Raw genomic sequence first — 19,957 nt, 5'->3', positions numbered from 1 at the left:
CTTTTTCCCAGGCTTTATGACAGAGTGTAAGAACCTGTTGCATATGGCTAGACTAACATTTTAGTCTTGTTTTAAGGGGGAAACAAATTAGATTGCAAATTCTCTTTTATTGCAGTATAAATGCAAGAATTTAGAAAATGAAACTTTATGCTTGTTTTATCAGCTCAATTATAATTTTGTAATGTCGTCTTGTTTGCAGGCTTTTATTAAAGTGTTATTTTTATTTATTTATGACCCTGGACCCTGGATATTAATTATATCATATAATAAAATATCATTTGTCAATTTTTTTTTTAAATTGATGTTTATACTCAATAAATAAGCTTTCCATTGATGTATAGTTTGTTAGGAAAAAATCACCTTTGAAGTTCTTAGCAATGCATATTACTAATCAAAAAATAAGTTTTGATATATATGTGAAGAGTTCAGATGCAAAACCAGCTAAAAGCCATCTTGGTCAAAAATGAGATAGTGATACTGAGTGAATACTCTCAGACACATATAATACGTCCATCAAATACTTTTTCTTCAAACTCGCTAAAATACCAGCCTCAGCCCAATCAGAAGTACCGGTACTTACATAGACACCTATACATCTGAGCCTGATAAAAATGCATTTTTTAAAGAAAGAAGTCAGATGGATTTAGCTGGTTTTGCATCTGAAGTCTTCATTTACTGTAGGAAATTTACAAAATATCTTCATGGAACATGATCTCTACTTAATATCTTAATGATTTTTGGCATAAAATTGATAATTTTGACCCATACAATGCTTTGTTGGCAATTGCTACAAATATACCAATGCGACTTCTGACTGGCTTTGTGGTCCAGGGTCACATATGAGTGTTACAGTTTATATACATATTATTGTGTGACTTTACATAATTTGTTGTGTAATCAGAAATCAAACAGGTTATTTTGAATGTTTCATGAAGATTGCATGTTCTCGGAAATAATATTGCTATTTGATACTGTTCATTCATGCCTTGAGGGAGAAAACAGATCCTTTTATGTGTACAAATAGGCCACGTCCCCAGTTCCAGGATCCAAACTTGGCAGTGCTCTGATTGGTTTTGAGATTGGAATAATAGGTATTTAAAAGGCTGCATAAGATAGACTGTATAAATGTTGATTCCCATGAAGGTAAGCAGCATTAAATAGCTATTTTCATGTGGCAATTTGTAGTTTTTACAAGGTTATATAATATGCAAATATTGATATTATATAAATAGTATATATATATATATATATATATATATATATACACACACACACACACAACATTTTGTGGATGATGCTATTTCTATATGCTTCATTTAAAAAAAAAATGAATGCATGTTGAAATTGAAGTTTGACTAACATTCGTTTGCAGCTAATCATGGGAGCGAAACTTTTACCAGTTTGTTTTCTGATATTTCTGTTTTGGGGTAAGGATCTTTATCTCTTGAATTATTATTTTATGAAATTTATATTTTTAAAATAAAAAATGTTATATAAACTCATTTCATGAGATAAAATTAATATTTAAAAAATATATATTATACAAGTTAAATTATAAAGATTTAATGCACTCCCATTTAATGTCAACTTTTTTTCCAAACAAGATTTTTTGTAGCGTTAGTTCTCTTAATCCTTCTCTCTTGAACTCTTGAAGATGGCAGCCAGGCTCGATCTGCAGGACGAGAGTTTGCCACCGCGTTCATGCAAAACTATGTGTCCCCTTTTGACCTGCCACTCTTTCAGCTTTATATTACCTCTCTCAATTCTAATTGCCTGGTGAAGGTCAGCGTGCCCAGTCTCAGTTTTACCCAGGAGGTGCAACTGACTGCGGGTCAGAACTTCACTGTGACGCTTCCCAAAACAATTGAGCTGTCTGGCACCAGGAGGTCCCGCAAAACTGTCTTCATTCAGGCATCCGACGACATAACGGTTTCCTCACTAAACTCAAAGCAATTCACGGCGGATACGTCCCTGGTCTACCCCATGAGCGAATGGGGTACAGAATATTTTGTGTTCACTCCTACCAACTCCCCTCCATCCATGCTGAAGGAGTTTGTGCTTGTCAACGGTAAAGAGCAGAACACAGTGGAGGTGTTCCTTCGTGCGGCGGTCCGGTTTGAAGGACGCTTGTACGGTGTAGGCAGTAAACTAGTCGTGGTGATGGATCCTTTCGAAAATGTGCAAATTCAAAGCCAAGGAGACCTCACGGGAACCCGCATATCTTCGCAACTTCCCATCGCCGTGTATTCGGGCCACATGTGCACATGGCGCTTTTCAAAGTGCAATCACGTTTATGAGCAACTCTTGCCGGTGCAAAGCTGGGGAACTCAGTTCCTGGTGGCTCCGTTTAGCATCCAGAGCCAGTTCGACAGCATCTACATCCAAGCATCACAATCAACAAATATAACCATTCAATTCGGCCCTACTACACTAACTGGTGTTGTTCAGCGTGGACATGTTGTAGAGTACAAAATCCAGTTTCCAAATGGACTTAATATCGTTGCTGACAATGGAATCCAGGTGTTTTTTCTGTTTAATGGTGTGCGAACATCCCGTGGAGTCATATATGATCCATTTCTTATGAATCTTCTGTCTAACGATCGTTTTTGTTCTTCGTACGCACTTGATGGGATAGCTGGTTTTAACAACCGAGCTCTTCTGATTGTTCCTACCAATGAACTAGCAGGGATTCATTTTGATAGCTCACCTTTGCCTGGAAACCTTCAGTGGAGGGTCATTAAAAACAGCGAGTACTCCTGGACTGAGCTGGTTTACCAACCTGGGGCTGGTGGGCACAAATTAACCCATCCAAATGCTTCTTATGGGGTCTATAGTGTGGGACTACAGCAAGGGAATGGATACGGAGCCCCGGCTGCATGCACTGATGCAGGTATGTCAATTAAACATATTCTTCTTTCAATTTAAAAACATTTGTTTTGTTATAGCACATATATATACCATATATATCGTATGTAGAATGTTGTAGCAATAACTAACAATAGCCTACATTGTATGGGTCAAAATTATCGATTTTTCTTTTATTCCAAAAATTATTAGATCATGTTCCATGAAGATATTTTGTATAGTTTGATGTTTTTTTTTTTTTTTTTTTTTTTTTTTTTTTTTGCACCCTCAGATTCCAGATTTTCCAATAGTTATGTCTCAAATATGTCTACAAATATTGTCCTATCCTAACAAACCATTTATTACATTTATTACATACCATATATTTATTATTAACCATTTATTAGCTTATTTATTCAGCTTTCAGATGATATGTAAGTTGTGTTCTAAAATGAGGAGGCAAGGTTTTTTTGTTTGTGTTTTTTTTTTTTTTTTTTTTTTTTTCAAATGTAAATTCATGTCCAATTTTTTGGTTAAATAAACATTACTTACACTATTATTATAAAAAGAACAAATAAAATTCTATTTTATATTTTTACATTAACAATGTAATCAATATTCTATTTATTAAAGCCAAGTTTATTAGTGTTTTTAGGCATTTTACTCACTATATTGTTTAAATTGTTAATGCTATTCTTTTTTATAGTTACCTTTTAACTATTTTTGAATTTTTTGAATAATTACTCATGAAAGCTTGGTAAATATTGGTCAAATACACTGAGATTTACTTTACATTTTACCAAGCTGATTACTTACTAAAAACTCTCACAGATCATGTTTTGATGCCGTTTTAAATCTTATTTTGATGTAACAAAGTGGTTATGTCTATATGTGTGAGTTGTTTACTTCCTTTTTTAATTACTTTTCCATTAACACCATTATATTGTTTTATTCATACTGATTCACAAACGTGGAACGCACACAAATGCAAGAGGTGGGATTTATTGCATGAACCAATCACAGCCGATCAAAAACAGTCATATTGCGATGGAGGCATTGCCTCCTTTCATGTGACTTTCCCCCATTCATTCTCAATTACCCCCACCACACATTTTAGGGGGTGTGTTAAAACTCAGTGGGCTCAAGGAAGGTGAGAGAGACGCAGACTCCTGCTGTAACTTGTTGTTAAATACAGTTTTAAGCTATGAAAACCTCTTGTGTAATCCAATAATGCATTTTTCAGTAAGTAAGAGTTGGAGAATTAAATGTTCAAGTTTTGGTAATGTCTTGATTGACTTAATTGTATATCATTTTCATTTACAGCAGATTTGCCAACACCTCGCTCTTGCTTCAGCATCATCTGTAGTGAGGATGAGGAATGCCAGATGATGGGTTCCTTACCCACGTGTGTAAAGAAACCATTTGGAATCTGTTGGGCAATAGGCGACCCTCACTACAGCACATTTGACCAGCGTTATTTTGACTTCATGGGCACTTGCACCTATGTTGTCACCAAGAACTGCCAGCAAAATGACAGTCTTCCTGCTTTTGAGGTCCTGGCTAAAAATGAAAACCGTGGGGCCCTTAGTGTCTCTTATGTGGCACATGTAACTGTGAATATTGGGGATATCACCATCAGCGCTGAAAGTTCAGAGCCCGGGAAAGTCAGGGTAAAACTTTTTATTGCTCTTTTCGAAAAATAAAAAGTAATTGCATGGATTTAGTATTTAATTGTAGTACTAAACATTTTAGTAATGTGAAAATGTAAGAATACCTATACAATATAATAGAGGTTTTGCATTTATATCATGATTTGATAGGTGGTAAAGATACATGCGAACATTATTAATTAAGATTAATATTTCACCTACGTGACTGGAAATGATAAGAGCAAACACAAATGTTGTCAAGATTCTTGTCCTGGAAATCCTGGTTCAGTTTGGCCAACCACAAACGCATTTTGTTCCTCAGACAGTTTTTTGCACTCTTCTCCTTGATTTGTTATAACTTTTGGCAGTCTATAGTACTCCAAACGTTTTTTTTCTCCAGTCCGACTGATTAGTACAGCCCAAAACATGACAATAATTGACAATTTTCAGCAGCAATAATCAGCAAAATGTGAGTTTCATTCGGTTCAGTGGTATTGTTTACATTCAGTGCCGCCAATATGGCCGATTGATGATGCGTTGTGAAAACACTCTATGTAAAAGGTAATACAGTAGCTTTATATTAAGCCATTCGTTATAAGAAATTTATGTCTAATTTTTTAGCAACATTCTATACATCTATATAATGATCAGTTTACTCAAGAATGCAATCAATAGTTGTTGTTTAGAAACTTATATCTTAAAGTTTATTTCTTACCCTTAGGAAATGGCATAGATAAGCGTAGATAAAAAATAGTGAGGTTTATGCCTAAAACAAACAAACAAAAAAGAGGAATAAAGAAAAAAATGTATTATTATTGTAAAATATATAATAATGTTACAATAAAGTATTATTATTCAATCTTTTAAATAAACCTAATTAATATATATGATTGGATGACTGGAATTTGCAATCATGTTTCCTTCTTTACTGTAATGTATAAGTAAATGAGAATTTGAAAAATGTAAAAAAAAATCTTAAAAAATGGATTGTTGTATTACTGTTGTTTGACACTGTCATAAACACTGCTATGTTCAATATTCCATTATTATTATTTTTTTATTTCATTGTGATTTAACACTTTTTGAGAAATTGTTTTTTTTTTTTTTTTTTTTTTTTTTTTTAATCAAGACAAAGATATTGAGTAAGAAGCTATTTTGACATTTATTATATGCGTTATGTTTTGATTTGTGCAGATTGACCAGAGTTTGTGGAGCCTTCCTGTGGTTCTTGATGATGTTGGAGTGTCCATGTTCCAGTCCGGCAGCTTTATTACCATCCTGTTTAATTTTGGACTTAGTGTACAGTATGACTGGAACCACTATCTCTTGGTCTCCCTGCCCACTGCCTTCATGAACAAAGTCTGTGGGCTCTGTGGTAACTTCAATGGCGATCCCAGTGATGATTTCACCATGCCTTCAAACACCCAGGCTCCCAGTGCGACAACGTTTGGCCAGAGCTGGAGAGTTCACAACTTAACAATGGATGAGGGTTGTAGAGATGAAGGTGGGGGCCATGGATGTGATGCTCAAGCACAGAGACAATGGCTGGGTGAAAAACACTGTGGACTTCTAATGATGGCACCATTCAGTCAGTGTCATTCTGCTATTGACCCCAGTATTTACATTCAGAACTGCATGTATGATGTCTGTATGGCAGATGGCCACAGATACTACTTATGCAAGATCTTAGAGGTCTATGCAACTGCATGTCAGCGTGTTGGGATACAGCTAACCAACTGGAGAGATGCAGCCAATTGTTGTGAGTAATAGTTTATAAGCATTTCCAAAGCATGCTTGGATTGATATTGTTCCACAATATGTCTTTGTATGTCTTTAGCTTACAGATGCCCAGAGAACAGCCATTATGAATTCTGTGGTAGCGCTTGCCCTTTGACCTGCATGGGCCTTGGGTCTCCTTTGAACTGCACTTTACCCTGTGTCGAAACATGCGCTTGTGATCCTGGTTTTGTTCTGAGTGGATCCAAATGTGTACCTTCAACCCAATGTGGTTGTTCCTACAATGGACACTATGTTCCTGCTGGGGAGGCTTTCTGGGTGGATGATGCTTGCCAGCGGCTTTGTCAATGCTCCATGGAGGGTGGACATCTAGAATGCCAAGACAGAGGCTGTGGGACAGGACAGCAATGCAAGGTGGTGAATGGCATTAGGGGCTGTTATCCTGACTCCCAACGCACCTGTGTGGCACAGACCGACCCCCACTACTACACTTTTGATGGGAATCATTTCAACTTCCAGGTACTAGACGCACATTTTTTTTATGCAATACATGTTTCATACTGTATGAAACAACCAAAACTGAAGGGGAAAAATAAAAAAAATAATTGTGATTTCCTCCTGGAAGTAGACTATTTCTATGCCTTTTCATGGATTCCATACTATAGGTATAAATATCTTTCTTTCAGATACTTCATCCAAAAATGCAAGTTACCCCATGATTTATGTACCTTCAAGTCATCCAAGGTCTATGTGACTTTATTCTTTCAGACAAATATGATCAGAGTAAAAAAACATCCTGGCTCTTCCAAGGTTTATAATGGCAGTGAATGGGTGTTGATATTCAGTAGTCCAATAAAGTGCATCCATCCATCATAAAACATACTCTATACAGCTCTGGAGAGTTAATAAAGGCCTTCTGAAGCAATTCAATGCAATTTTGTAAGAAAAATAACCATAAACTTTGTAAATCATTATCTCTGTCTTCTGCTAACTGTCGTATGCGCATTCACGAGAGAGTGGTGTTCCAGCGGATGATGGAAGATGTAGGCATAGCACAAGCGCCGCTAAGAATATGCTAGTCTCGCAAGAACCAAGTTTTGTTTACAGCAAAGGAAAACCAGTCTCCTCTTGGCTTAATTTGAAATCCCTCTTTTTTCTTTACAAATCCTCGTGTTGTAATTCTAATCCATGACCAGTGTTTTGTTTTGCGCTCTCCTCTGCACTTCCACATACATCACTTCTCACCAGAGCTTACGCTATGACTACGTCCTACGTCTTCCACTGGAATGTCACTCTCTCATGAACGCACGTACAACAGATAGCAGCAGAAGCTAGAGATTACAGTTTATAAATTTTTAAATATGGATATTGTTCTTACAAAAACACAGAAGACCTTTATGAGCCCCCCAGAGCTGTGTGGAGCACTTTTTATGATGGATGAGTACACTTTATTGGACTTCAAAATCTCAACACTCATTCTCTGCCATTTTAAAGCTAGGAAGAGCCAGGACATTTGTAAATATTTTAACTCTGATTGTATCCGTCTGAACGAAGATGGCTTGAGGGTGATTTAAGCATGGGGTAATTTTCAACCACACCAATTTGGAATATCAAACAGCAAAACAAACTGTTTTGTACAGCTAAAAATACCCATAACACCATATACCAATAACAAATAATTTAATTATAATTAAAAAAAAAACATGTTTTCCTTAGGGCTTCTGTAGTCTAGACATACAAGTCTTTTGCAAAATATTTTTGATGTTTTTGGTTAAGTAGCTTTTTGTGGAATATAATAGCATTATTACTAGGGTTGGTCCCTAATAGTCGACTAACCGTTAGTCAACGAGAAAAGGCTTGGTCGATCAAAATTTTATTAGTCGTTTAAAAAAAAATTCCACAGGAAGTCATGCAGATCATTAATGGCTGGTCTTTGTGGTAATACAGTACATCAGTCAGGACATACAAAGCTCATCTATTATTCATTATTTATCAAATATGAAAGATGTATGTAGTAGCAACTTGCTCAATCTATGTTAACTTAGAAAAATGTGCACTACTGAAGTGTCTGTATGGCGTGTGAAAGCTGAATAGTGGCATGTTTACTGCATGACAGATGGAGGCGTCGGTGCAACCACTTGCACTTAAAATACTCCATTTTTAGTTATATAGATAAAAGTAATACATCTTTCAAATCTGTAAAGACTCTGTTTATTTGTGTGCACTCAGAATAACAACGAAATGTTGTGGTTTTGTAAAATAATTTGCCTTACAGACATGAAAAATATAGGCTGTCTGCAGTGAAATTTCTATTTTTAAATGAACCAATTCAAAAGAAAACAAATGTTGGTAACGCTTTAGATTACAACCCGCAAAGAACTACGTAAGTAAACTGAATTTACGGTGTATGTTTCTGTAATTATAGTGTACCTATAAAGAACGTACATGTAGGTATAAGGGAACAATATGTTATATTTGGGTAATAAGGGGATAACAAACCAGATATTCAACCTGCAAAGAACTACATAAGTATACTGAATTTACGGTGTACGTTTCTGTAATTATAGTGTACCTATTAGTACGTATGTGTAGGTATAATAGAACAATAGGCTATGTTACGTTTTGGTAATTCGGGGGGTAACAACCAGATATACAACCTGCAAAGAACTGCGCTAGTAAACTGAAGTTACAGTGTATGTTTCGCATTTATATTGTACCTACGTGTAAGTATAAGGGAGCAATATGTTACGTTTGGGTAATAAGGGGGTAGCAAACAGATATACAAATAATTTATAATGGAATTACTTAAAAACTTAACAGGTACCTATTCTATTAAATCGTAAGTTTGGTGTATCTATACGTAAGCTTTTTAAAATTACTGGGAAATTATACTCTTGTTCCATGTAGTTACAGGGTAAGTGTGCCCTCTGCGGGCTGTAAATTAAAGTGGCGATTGTTCCCCCTTGTTCAAGGAAGTTACAGGGTAAGTAAGTAAAAATATTTTTTTATAGTCGCTAATCCCACTTCTACCTCTAAACCTAACGTTAACTATGACTGAACAGTAATAAAAATATAAAAAAAAAACAGGAAAGTGCAATCACAATCATTTATTTATTGCAAAAATGTCAACAGCCATACAAAAAAAGTAATCCAAATAACGATGCGTTTGCAGCCGCAGTCCTCTCTGTGGGAATACAGTAGGTTTGAGGTGCAGCAGGATGAGAGCAGAATTTAAATTGTTAATCGCTGAAAATATTATCCAGATTATTGTCTTGATCCACTCCTCGAAGGCGCCCGCGCGTCATTCCAACACATCTCACCAGAAACACGGCAATGTCGTAATCTGTGACGAATGCAGGCGAGAACCAATGAACGTCCGATTTTCCTGTTGCAAAATGCACTTTAGCACGGGTTTATGGCTGTTGCTGCTGGACTCGCTGCTAGAGATTGAGATGAAGATCGCCGGACAAAGCCTTGAATTTGGTTCTGGTCCTCGCAAATCGTATGGATTCTGAAGATCTGGGTTACAGCACACAAATAAAATGGTTTAATTTGTAATTATGATGTGTGTTCGGTGTATTTTATGGTTCTATTGTTAGTCACAGCATGTTAGAGAAAACGCCTTTGTGTTCCACCACGGCAAACGAAGTTAATATTACATGAATGATTAAACGATTGCAGAAATATTATTTATTTTAAGGGTTTAACGTGTAGTCATGATAACATTATGTAGACCTATTCTTGGAAACGAGCTGGCAACAGAAATCACACAGAACAGAATGAAATGTTATAATTTCATATGAAGTAAACGTTAAATGTTTAGATGATGTAAATATGTCAGTATTGTACATTTAGTGTCTGTAAAAATGTAAATAAATGTACATTTTGTAGAACCACATTTTACGTCACGTTGTTATATGTATTGTACCCTGTAACTTCGTTGAACAAGAGGGGAACAATCGCCACTTTAATTTACAGCCCGCAGAGGGCACACTTACCCTGTAATTACATGGAACAAGAGTATAATTTCCCAGTAATTTTAAAAAGCTTACGTATAGATACACCAAACTTACGATTTAACAGAATAGGTACCTGTTAAGTTTTTTAAATTAATCTATTATAAATTATTTGTATATCTGTTTGCTACCCCCTTATTACCCAAACGTAACCTATTGTTCACTTATACTTACACGTAGGTACAATATAAATACGAAACCTTCACCGTAACTTTAGTTTACTTACGCAGTTCTTTGCAGGTTGTATATCTGGTTGTTACTCTCTATTACCAAAACGTAACATATTGTTCCCGTATACCTACATGTACGTTCTTTTTAGGTACACTATAATTACAGAAACATACACCGTAAATTCAGTTTACTTACGTAGTTCTTTGCGGGTTGTAATCTAAAGCGTTACCCAAATGTTCTTAGATTTATGTAATGGCCAATTGTCGCTGACTTGTCATTTCAAAGAAGCACTATCTTAGCAAAAAGTTATTAAAACGTTAATGCTGTCTCCTTGCTGTTTTTCCCTGACACATTCATAATTATTATATCTGCCGTTTTTGCGTGTGCTTGAGTGCTTATTAGGCTATGTAGGCAATTAAGCTCATTATGATTTATATAGTTTATTAATAAATGTGTGAATAAGTCAACTAATGCTTAAAATTAACGACTACAAGTCAACCAGAAAAATCTTGAGTTGAGGGCAGCCCTAATTATTATGTTCTCCTTCCAGGGCAACTGTGTGTATCAGTTGGTTGGGGTTTGCGTCTCAGATCCTGGACTGGTCCCTTTTGATGTGCTGGTGCAAAACGAGTTTCGGGGAAGCAGAGTGGTGACGTTCACTAAATTACTGGAGATCAGAGTGTATAATATCACCATTGTTATTGATAGAGAATACAGCGGTTTTGTTACCGTAAGTTGGATTCTTTAAACCTTTGGCAGACCATTTTATCTTTCCAAATATATTGGCGATGTTACAGTAAGTCATTCAATGAGAAATTTAAGCAAAGTTGGCTTTCTTTTTTTAGGTCAATGGTGAGCTTTTGAACCTTCCTCTCACTCTTATTGAAGGTCAGGTTTCAGTTTTCAGAAGTGGTTGGTATGCTGTTGTTCAAACCTCTTTTGGCCTTAGAGTCACATTTGACTGGATCAGCTTTGCAACCGTCACCGTCCCCAGCACCTACATGGGTGCCGTCTGTGGCCTCTGTGGGAACTACAATGAAAATCCAGATGATGATCTGATTGTCAGAGGAACAGAATTACTTGCTTCAGGACCGTCAGAGTTCGGTGCCAGCTGGAGTGTAGCCGAGATCCCAGACTGCGTCCACGGCTGCACAGACAGTTGTCAAGATTGCGATCCGACCCAAATGAGTCTCTATGAGACGTCTGATTTCTGTGGACTCCTGCTTGACCCACAAGGGCCTTTCTGGGACTGTCAAGCTGTGCTAAACCCTGCTCCATTTTTTGAGGATTGTGTTTATGATGTCTGTTTATATAACGGGAGGAGAGATATACTATGCCAGGCCATGACGGCATATGTATCTGTCTGTCAGGCGATGGGAAGGGCCGTCGGCCCCTGGAGGACTGCTGAATTCTGTGGTGAGAGAAACCTGGGGCAATTGTATCTATAGCTTTTTGAGAAACCGTATACATGGCAATATTGTGTTCGTACACAAGAGTTTTTGTAGGTATAGCGATAGACTTTCTAGCGAAGACACTGCAGTTCCAGTTCCATTCATGTCAACAAAGGCCTTAAGAAATGTAAAGCAGAGCACAAAAACAAAAGATGCTAAGGATAAATGGGTGTGTTACATTCAGCATAAGGGTATTGAGTTCAAAATCAAACTTGACGTGTAATCTAGCCCAGGTGTTTTCGAACTTTTTGAGATCCAAATATAAGGATCTTCTTGCAAATCTCCTATTGGCAAAAATATAAAGGCAGCTATTTATGAAGACTACAGATGCAAAAACCACTAAATTTTTCTTTTAAATGAGCATTTTTAATCAGGCTTCTATGAAAATAACATTGGATTTTTTTTTTTAAATAAGGTATTCAATAACTAATATACATTCAATAACTTTTCAACAATATATTCTTAATTGTTACATATATTTGTTAGGTTTTTTTTTTTTTTTCTCCTCTTTTGTTTAACACTATTTTCTTAATTTTTGACAGTGACAATATACTACTTTTAATTCATATACTACTTTGGACAGTGAGAGTATAAAACTGTTTTGATATTGTTACATATTTGTTACATTTTTTTTCTTTCTTTAACGCTATTTTCTTATTTTTTGATAGTAAGAATACACTACTTTTAATTCATATATTACTAGACAGTTAGAGTATACAACTGTTTTGATATTCTTACATATTTATTGGATTTGTTTTGTTAATTTGTTAAGCAATTTTCCCTTTTTGTAACACTATTTTCTTATATTTTGACAGTGAGAATATGCTACTTTTTTTCTTTTTTTTTGAATATTTTCTTAATTTTTTTCAATGAGAACATACTATTTTCAATCTATGTACTACTTAGGACAGTAAGAGTATCCAGCTGTTTTGATATTGTAAAGTGATTAAATAATGATACTTGATAATTAATTGGTAATGTTTTTTTTTTATTTATTCTAGTTGGTTAACTTTTTTATTTTTACACATTTTTTTTACAGAGGAAAAATTATTATTATTATTATATTAATTAATAAAAAAATTTTTTTTTACTTTTCTGCACCACCTTGAAGGCTTTTGGGGGTCCCTGAATATAAATAAAAAAACAAAAACTTGATCTTTGCCATCCATAAGGACAAGAATTCGTAGTTATAATGGCAAATCTGGTAGTTTAAATTAAATTATATTTTTGAATCAGAATTTAACCAATCACATGTCTGTTTTGTCAGGTATTCAGTGTCCTGTCCACAGCCACTATGAGCTCTGTGGTTCTAGTTGTGAAGTCACCTGTCATAGTTTGGCTCCCCCCGCTGGCTGTCGTAGCGGCTGTATGGAGGGCTGTGTCTGTGACCCAGGCTACATCAGAAGTGGGGAACACTGCGTCCCCCTCTCTCAGTGTGGGTGTCTCTATGACAACCGCTATTACTTGCTTTACCAACAGTTCTATCCTGGCAATAACTGTGAGGAGGTGTGCACATGTTTACCATATGGCCAGGTATGATGACATTGAGGATATACTACTGTTTTGACATTTTTTTTAGTTATTGGATTTGAAATTTATGGTTTTATTATCTGTCATCTTAAAGGAGAAGTTCACTTCCAGAGTAAAAATTTACAGATAATTTACTCACACCTTGTCATCCAAGATGTTCATGTCTTTCTTTCTTCAGTAAAGAAATTATGCTTTTTGAGGAAAACATTTTAGGATTTCTCTCCATATAATGGACTGTTATGGTGCCCCGATTTTTAACTTCCAAAAAGCAGTTTAAATGCGGCTTCAAATGATCCCAAATGAAGGGTCTTATCTAGCAAAACGATCAGTTATTTACATTAAAAAAATACTATTTAAATACTTTTTATTCTCAAATGCTCGTCTTGCCTTGCAGTCCTTGAACTCTGTGTATTCTGGCTCAAGACAGTTAGGGTATGTTGAAAAACTCAAACCGTATTTTCTCAAAATCATCCTACATCGCTACAGTCCAGTCTTTGCAAAGTGAACATGCAAAGAAGATCAAACAACCTTAACAAAAAAGGTAAAACAATGATATAGGATGATTTAGAAGTTAAGGGAGAACATGAGATGGGAGTTTTTTGACATACCCTAACTGTCATGAACAGGAACAAAAACAGTCCAGGCAGAGTAAGACAAGACGAGCGTTTGGCATTAAAAAGTATAGAAATTGTATTATTTTTATTAAAATAACCAATCGTTGCGCTAGATAAGACCCTTCTTCCTCGGTTGGGATTTCTTACAACTGCATTTGGGATCGTTTGAAGCCGCATTTAAACTGCATTTTGGAAGTTCAAAATCGGGGCACCATAGCAGTCCATTATATGGAGAAAAATGCGGAAATGTTTTCCTAAAAAAAAAAATAATTTCTTTACGACTGAAGAAAGAAAGACATGAACATCTTGGATGACAAGGGGGTGAGTAAATTATTTGTAAATTGTTGTTCTGGAAGTGGACTTCTCCTTTAATAAGACTTTTAATGTGGCACTCCTTTTTTAATCATTGACTAACAGGAAAGTCTCTTTACACCTATGTGAGCTTTTACTGTAGCTGAACCTGTTGCAATTGCATTTCAGATTATTTCTTTAAAACCATTCTATAAATCTTGCCCCATATAAGAAACATCCATACAATGCTTTTCTTTCCACAGGTGGTCTGTAATAGGTCATCTTGTGGCCCCTATGAGAAGTGCGAGTTGGTGGATGGTGTTCGCAGATGCCAGCCAATCGGACAGGCCATTTGTGAAGCTTCTGGAGACCCACACTATGTGTCCTTGGACGGGCTGCGCTTTGATTTCCAGGGAACCTGTACCTACATTCTGTCCCAAACCTGTGGCCTGGAACAAACCAACCTGACCCCTTTCTCCATCCAGGTGGAGAATGAGAGATGGTGGCCCAATAAATATCACAAAGTCTCTGTTACCAAGCAAGTGGCCTTAACGGTCTATGGCAGCACCATCATCTTAAGACAAAATGAGCCCCAGATCTTGGTAAGTGCTGATTTGTCTGCTTATATTCAGAAGCTTCTTAGTGAAGCTCTTATAATGCATATTAAACATATTAAACATATTAAATTGGTGTTTAATAACCGTCAGTGTGGTATGACTCTAATAAAACACTATTCCCACAGGTCAATGGGGTTCTGACTAACCTCCCTTTTAGTTCAAGCAGTTTAAATGGCTCCTTGGTCCAGGCCTATAAAGATGGTAGTTATTACATCATCAAGACCAGCTTTGGCCTCCGTGTGACCTATGATCTGTCTTACTACGTCACTGTTACCATCCCTGAAAACTACCGCAACAAGACCTGTGGGCTCTGTGGCAACTTTGACGGAGTCCCTTCAAATGATTTCAGCCTTCCAGATGGCAATGTTACACAGGACGTGAATGTATTTGGGAGAGCATGGAAAGTAAACATCCCTGGTGCGGTGTGTGAGGACGGATGTGAAGGTAGCACATGTCTAGACTGTGATCCTCGACTGAAAGCCATCTTTGAGAAGCCTCCCTACTGCGGAGTTCTGGTTGACCCCAATGGGCCATTTGCAGCCTGTCATGCTGTGCTGAATCCTACAGCTTATCTAAACGATTGTGTTTTTGATACATGTGCATCTGACGGCAACAACAGCATTGTTTGCAATAGCGTGGAAAGATATGCATTTAGTTGTCGTGCAGCCGGAGTCGTCATCCAAAGATGGAGGAATGACTCTTTTTGTCGTAAGTTTGTCCTTCTGGAAAAGTTTTTTTTCCCTTAATTTTTATGCTTCCTTATTTTATATTAAATGATACAAAGGAAACGGATTATGTTCCATACAGCTAAAAAAAATTGGCAAAATATATTTGAAAGAACGCAAATGACTGAAATGACTTTTCAAAAATTTTGAGTCAGAAATCATTTTATTCAGCAATGATCATTCAAACTGAGCAAAAGTCATAATAAAGACATTTATATAGTTACATTTACAAGAAATATATGCTATATTTAAAAATGCTGTTTTTGAACCTTCTATTCATTAAACAGTCCTGATTTTTGAATGCTTTTGTGATATTGCTAAGTTATATCATAAGATATAAATGTAAGATATGAATGCAACAACCGCGTGGAATGCAACAATAATGTGAAAAGCTATGCTATGCTAAGCTATGCTTTTAGTTGTTGCACAGCTAGAGTCAGAGCCTCCAAAAGGTGGAGGATTTTTTTTAATGCTTTTTTATTTTATATTAAACAAATATCACAGCAAAGCAAAGAGATTATGTCCCATACAGGGACAAATTAAAATAAAAATGTAAGCAAAACTGGCAATATTGACAATATTGTATATAAAATTTATAACTAATTAATTAATTGTTACATTTGAAAACATTTGTAAAAAAAAACTGCTGTATTGCTAAAAATAATATCATAAGATATAAATGTAGTCCATTCCAGGGCTTTTTGTTTTGTTTTTTTTTTTTTTTTGCATTTTCTCTTTCTCTCTCTCTAGAGAGATACTGTTTTATAATGTTTTCTCTTCCAATCGTTGTAATTTTTGTCTTTATCAATGTGTTCCAGCAATGTTGTGTCCAGCTCACAGTCAATATGAGCCGTGCGCAGATGTCTGCTCTGCTGCCTGTCCTGGTTTGACTACGATAGTCCAGTGTCCCAAAACCTGCACGGAGGGCTGCGCTTGTGACAATGGTTATCTGTTTGATGGCCAGCAGTGCGTTGAACACCAGCAATGTGGCTGCTATCAGCAGGGACGCACGTATAAGGTGAAGGGATGGCTTTGAGTTTATTGTGTTGATGTTAAATGTGTGCCTTGCAAAAGTATTCATACCCCTTAATTTAATGCTTTTCCACATTAATCTACACTCCATACTCCATAATGGCAAAGAATAAAACAGGTTTTTAACATCTTTGCAATTTATAGCAATATAACAAGGTGTGATGAAAATGAAGGGGTGTGAATACTTTTGCAGGGCGCTGTATTGTGTATTGCGAAGTGTGTGTTCCAGCGTTCTTTCATTTTCTTGTCCTGCATGTGACTGAGTTTGTGTTTTCAGGCTGGGGAGGTGGTTTACCTGGACCAGTGTAAGCAGAAGTGTCAGTGTGATCCAGGAAAGGGTCTCACTTGTGAAAAAGCCAACTGTCCTAATGGCACAGAGTGCTTACTTACAGCGGGAATGTGGGGCTTTTACCCAGGTTAAAATATAGAAATAGCAATAGTAAGGCAACAAATTAAAACATCTATAGTCTTTTATTTAATGGCAGATTTTATTGTTTCTTCTCGCTGTTTCTATCTACAGATCCATGTCGATACCACCATTGTCCAGAGGAAGAGACATGCCGCTTTGAACATGGCAATGCCGTGTGTGTGCCCCAGTACAACAGCACATGCTGGGCATGGGGTGATCCGCACTACCACACCTTTGATGGCTACAATTATGACTTCCAAGGCACATGTAAATACATATTGTCTAAGACCTGTGGGAATCTGAACGGTCTGGAGCCCTTCTCTGTAACCCAGAGCAATGAAAACCGTGGCAGCCCTGATGTATCTTATGTGCGAGAGGTGGAGGTTACTGTATATGGCAGCACTTTTACCATGGTGAACCACCATATGGGACAGATCATGGTAATGAGTCTCTGCGTATGTTTTTACAAATATATTTAAGATACATACTCACTCAGGGTCTTTACAGTGCCTTTGTACATAAATTATTCTGTTTTTCCTGTTAGGTGGATGGTTTGTGGTTTTATTTTCCTTTTGATCATCATAATGGCCGTGTGAGAGTGAGACAAAGTGGCAATGCTGCTCTGTTGGAAACCGACTTTGGTCTGCTCGTCTCTTATATGTGGGGCTGGAGGGTTGACGTGCATCTGCCTAGTATCTACTATGGAGTAGTGTGTGGCCTGTGTGGAAATTTCAACGGTAATGGTGGAGATGAGCTGAGAGACCCTGCTGGAAACCCTCTGCCAAGTGTGTACCAGTGGGCAAAGAGCTGGAAAGCAGAAGACAGTGTCACATCTGCATGTCATGATGGCTGTGAAACCAACTGCCCTGTTTGCCCTCCTAACCTACGTGAGTTGTACGAAACAGATGCTTTCTGTGGTGTCCTGACATCTACAGGCCAGAATGTCTTTGGTGTATGCCACGCTAAAGTGAACCCACAGGTGCTCCAGCAAAGCTGTGCATACGATCTGTGCTTCAATAACGGAGACCGAAGACTTCTCTGTCAGGCCCTGGAGACTTACGTCGAACAGTGTCGTCAAGAAGGTGTCGTTATTACAGATTGGAGAGGGAGACTGAACTGCTGTAAGTTTGATTACTCTCATAGGACACATATTTGTTTATTTCCTTTAAATAGATAGTTCACCCAAAAATGACAATTCTGTCAGTAATTACTCACCCTCATGTCGTTCCAAACCCGTACGACCTTTGTTCATTTTCGGAACACAAATTAGGTTTTTGTAATAAAATCCGAGAGCTTTCTGACCCTGTATAGACAGAAATGCAACTGACACATTCAAGACCCAGGAAGGTAGTAAAGACACCGTTAATAAAAGAGACGCAGTTTCAGCGCTGGGTTAAGCATTGTCTTGAACTATATGCATCTCAGAACATTGTCACTGATATGCCTTGGACGTCATCCCAGATCTGCCAGTCATGGAAGAGCTGGACACTCCACTTACCCTGGATGAGCTCAGTAAAGCTTTTGGAAAGTCCCCCGGGAGTGATGGCATCCCGCCAGAAGCCTTGAAAAACGGCAAACCAGCAATGCTTCAGCCCCTGCATGAACTCCTTTGCCTATGCTGGGATCAGGGCTACATCTCCCAGGATATGTGTGATGCTTGACGTCCCATACCAAAGATGGCCTGCAGCAGCTTGTCAGTTGCTTCTCTTACGCCTGCAAGGAGTTTGGACTGACTATCAGCCTGAAGAAAACCAATGTCATGCTCCAGGAAAAAGACTTCCCTCCAACCATCGCCATTGATGGGTACAACCTGGAAGTTGTTGAGAACTTCACCTACTTTGGGTCTACCATCTCCAGCTCCATCGATTTGGAGATAAACGGCTGGATCGCCAAGGCGGCAGCGGTCATGGCCAGATTGAACCAGAGGGTCTGGAACAACACCAACCTCACGGTGACCAAGCTGCGCATCTACAAGCCCTGTGTGCTTAGCACCCTTCTCTATAGACGTTTTTCTTAAACGCGGAAGTCACGCTTCCATCAAGTTTAATGAGTGTGTAGATGACATGGAGCTGCCGACATTAGAAACAGATGGACGCTATTTAAATGGGTTCCTATGGAAACCAGAACAGAAGAGCATCCAATTGGAAGTTAGAATAGGTAATGCCGGCGCTCATTGTTTACTCAGGAAAAAGGTTTGTGGTAGTGAAACATGGACCACTCATGCAAGGCATGAGAAATTCAACAGCTTTCATCTGAGGTGCCTGTTGCATATTCTGTGCATCCTGTGGTAGGATAAAGTACCTAACACAGAGGTTGTGGAATGCGCCGCATGAGAAGCATGTCTACCATACAGTACGTGGTGAGAAGCACCTTCGTTGACTCGGACATGTCAGGAGAATGAGCCCTGGCCACATTCCCAGAGACCTCTTGTATAGCGAACTGGCAGAGTTCTCATGACAAATTGGACGTCCAGGACTGCGCTACAAAGATATCTGTAAGAAAGTCATGAAGTTGTCCGATATCAACATCGGCACGTGGGAGAACAGTGCAGAAGATCGCTCCGCCTGGCATTTTGCTCTCAAGACGGTGCACAGAAAGCCAAGGAAACCAGGAATAAAAACCTTGGCGCAAAGAGAGCCAAGAGGAAGGAAAAGCAACTGCAGCCTCAGCTGGCATCATCATCATCATTCATCTGCAGAAAATGCAGCAGAGATTGCCTTTCAAGATTTGGGCTTTATAACCACTCGTGAAGGTGCAGACAGATGGAATTTCATCAAACTGGAAGCCACACCATCATCTCCTGAAGATGAAAGGATGCCAGTGAAAATTGTCCATGTGACATCATTGGTTCAACCATAATGTTATGAAGCT

General features: G+C 37.6%; 1 protein-coding gene across 1 annotated transcript in view; it reads left to right on the top strand.

Annotated features, from left to right (window-relative positions):
* Window positions 1-19,957, top strand: part of LOC127176940 (IgGFc-binding protein) — a 39,417-nt gene that overhangs the window by 343 nt on the left and 19,117 nt on the right. The window contains exons 2-14 of the mRNA XM_051128789.1: window positions 1,655-2,890; window positions 4,168-4,514; window positions 5,688-6,252; window positions 6,331-6,749; window positions 10,968-11,147; window positions 11,263-11,833; window positions 13,136-13,401; window positions 14,567-14,905; window positions 15,046-15,628; window positions 16,464-16,663; window positions 16,955-17,076; window positions 17,163-17,526; window positions 17,631-18,207. Of these exons, the coding sequence (XP_050984746.1) occupies window positions 1,655-2,890; window positions 4,168-4,514; window positions 5,688-6,252; window positions 6,331-6,749; window positions 10,968-11,147; window positions 11,263-11,833; window positions 13,136-13,401; window positions 14,567-14,905; window positions 15,046-15,628; window positions 16,464-16,663; window positions 16,955-17,076; window positions 17,163-17,526; window positions 17,631-18,207 (5,769 nt within the window). The remainder of the gene's footprint in view (window positions 1-1,654; window positions 2,891-4,167; window positions 4,515-5,687; window positions 6,253-6,330; window positions 6,750-10,967; window positions 11,148-11,262; window positions 11,834-13,135; window positions 13,402-14,566; window positions 14,906-15,045; window positions 15,629-16,463; window positions 16,664-16,954; window positions 17,077-17,162; window positions 17,527-17,630; window positions 18,208-19,957) is intronic.

This window comes from Labeo rohita, chromosome 15 (assembly GCF_022985175.1).
Source record: "Labeo rohita strain BAU-BD-2019 chromosome 15, IGBB_LRoh.1.0, whole genome shotgun sequence".
NCBI lineage: Eukaryota > Metazoa > Chordata > Actinopteri > Cypriniformes > Cyprinidae > Labeo > Labeo rohita.
Note: the sequence above shows the minus strand (reverse complement) of the source record. Positions and strands in the feature narration are given on the sequence as shown.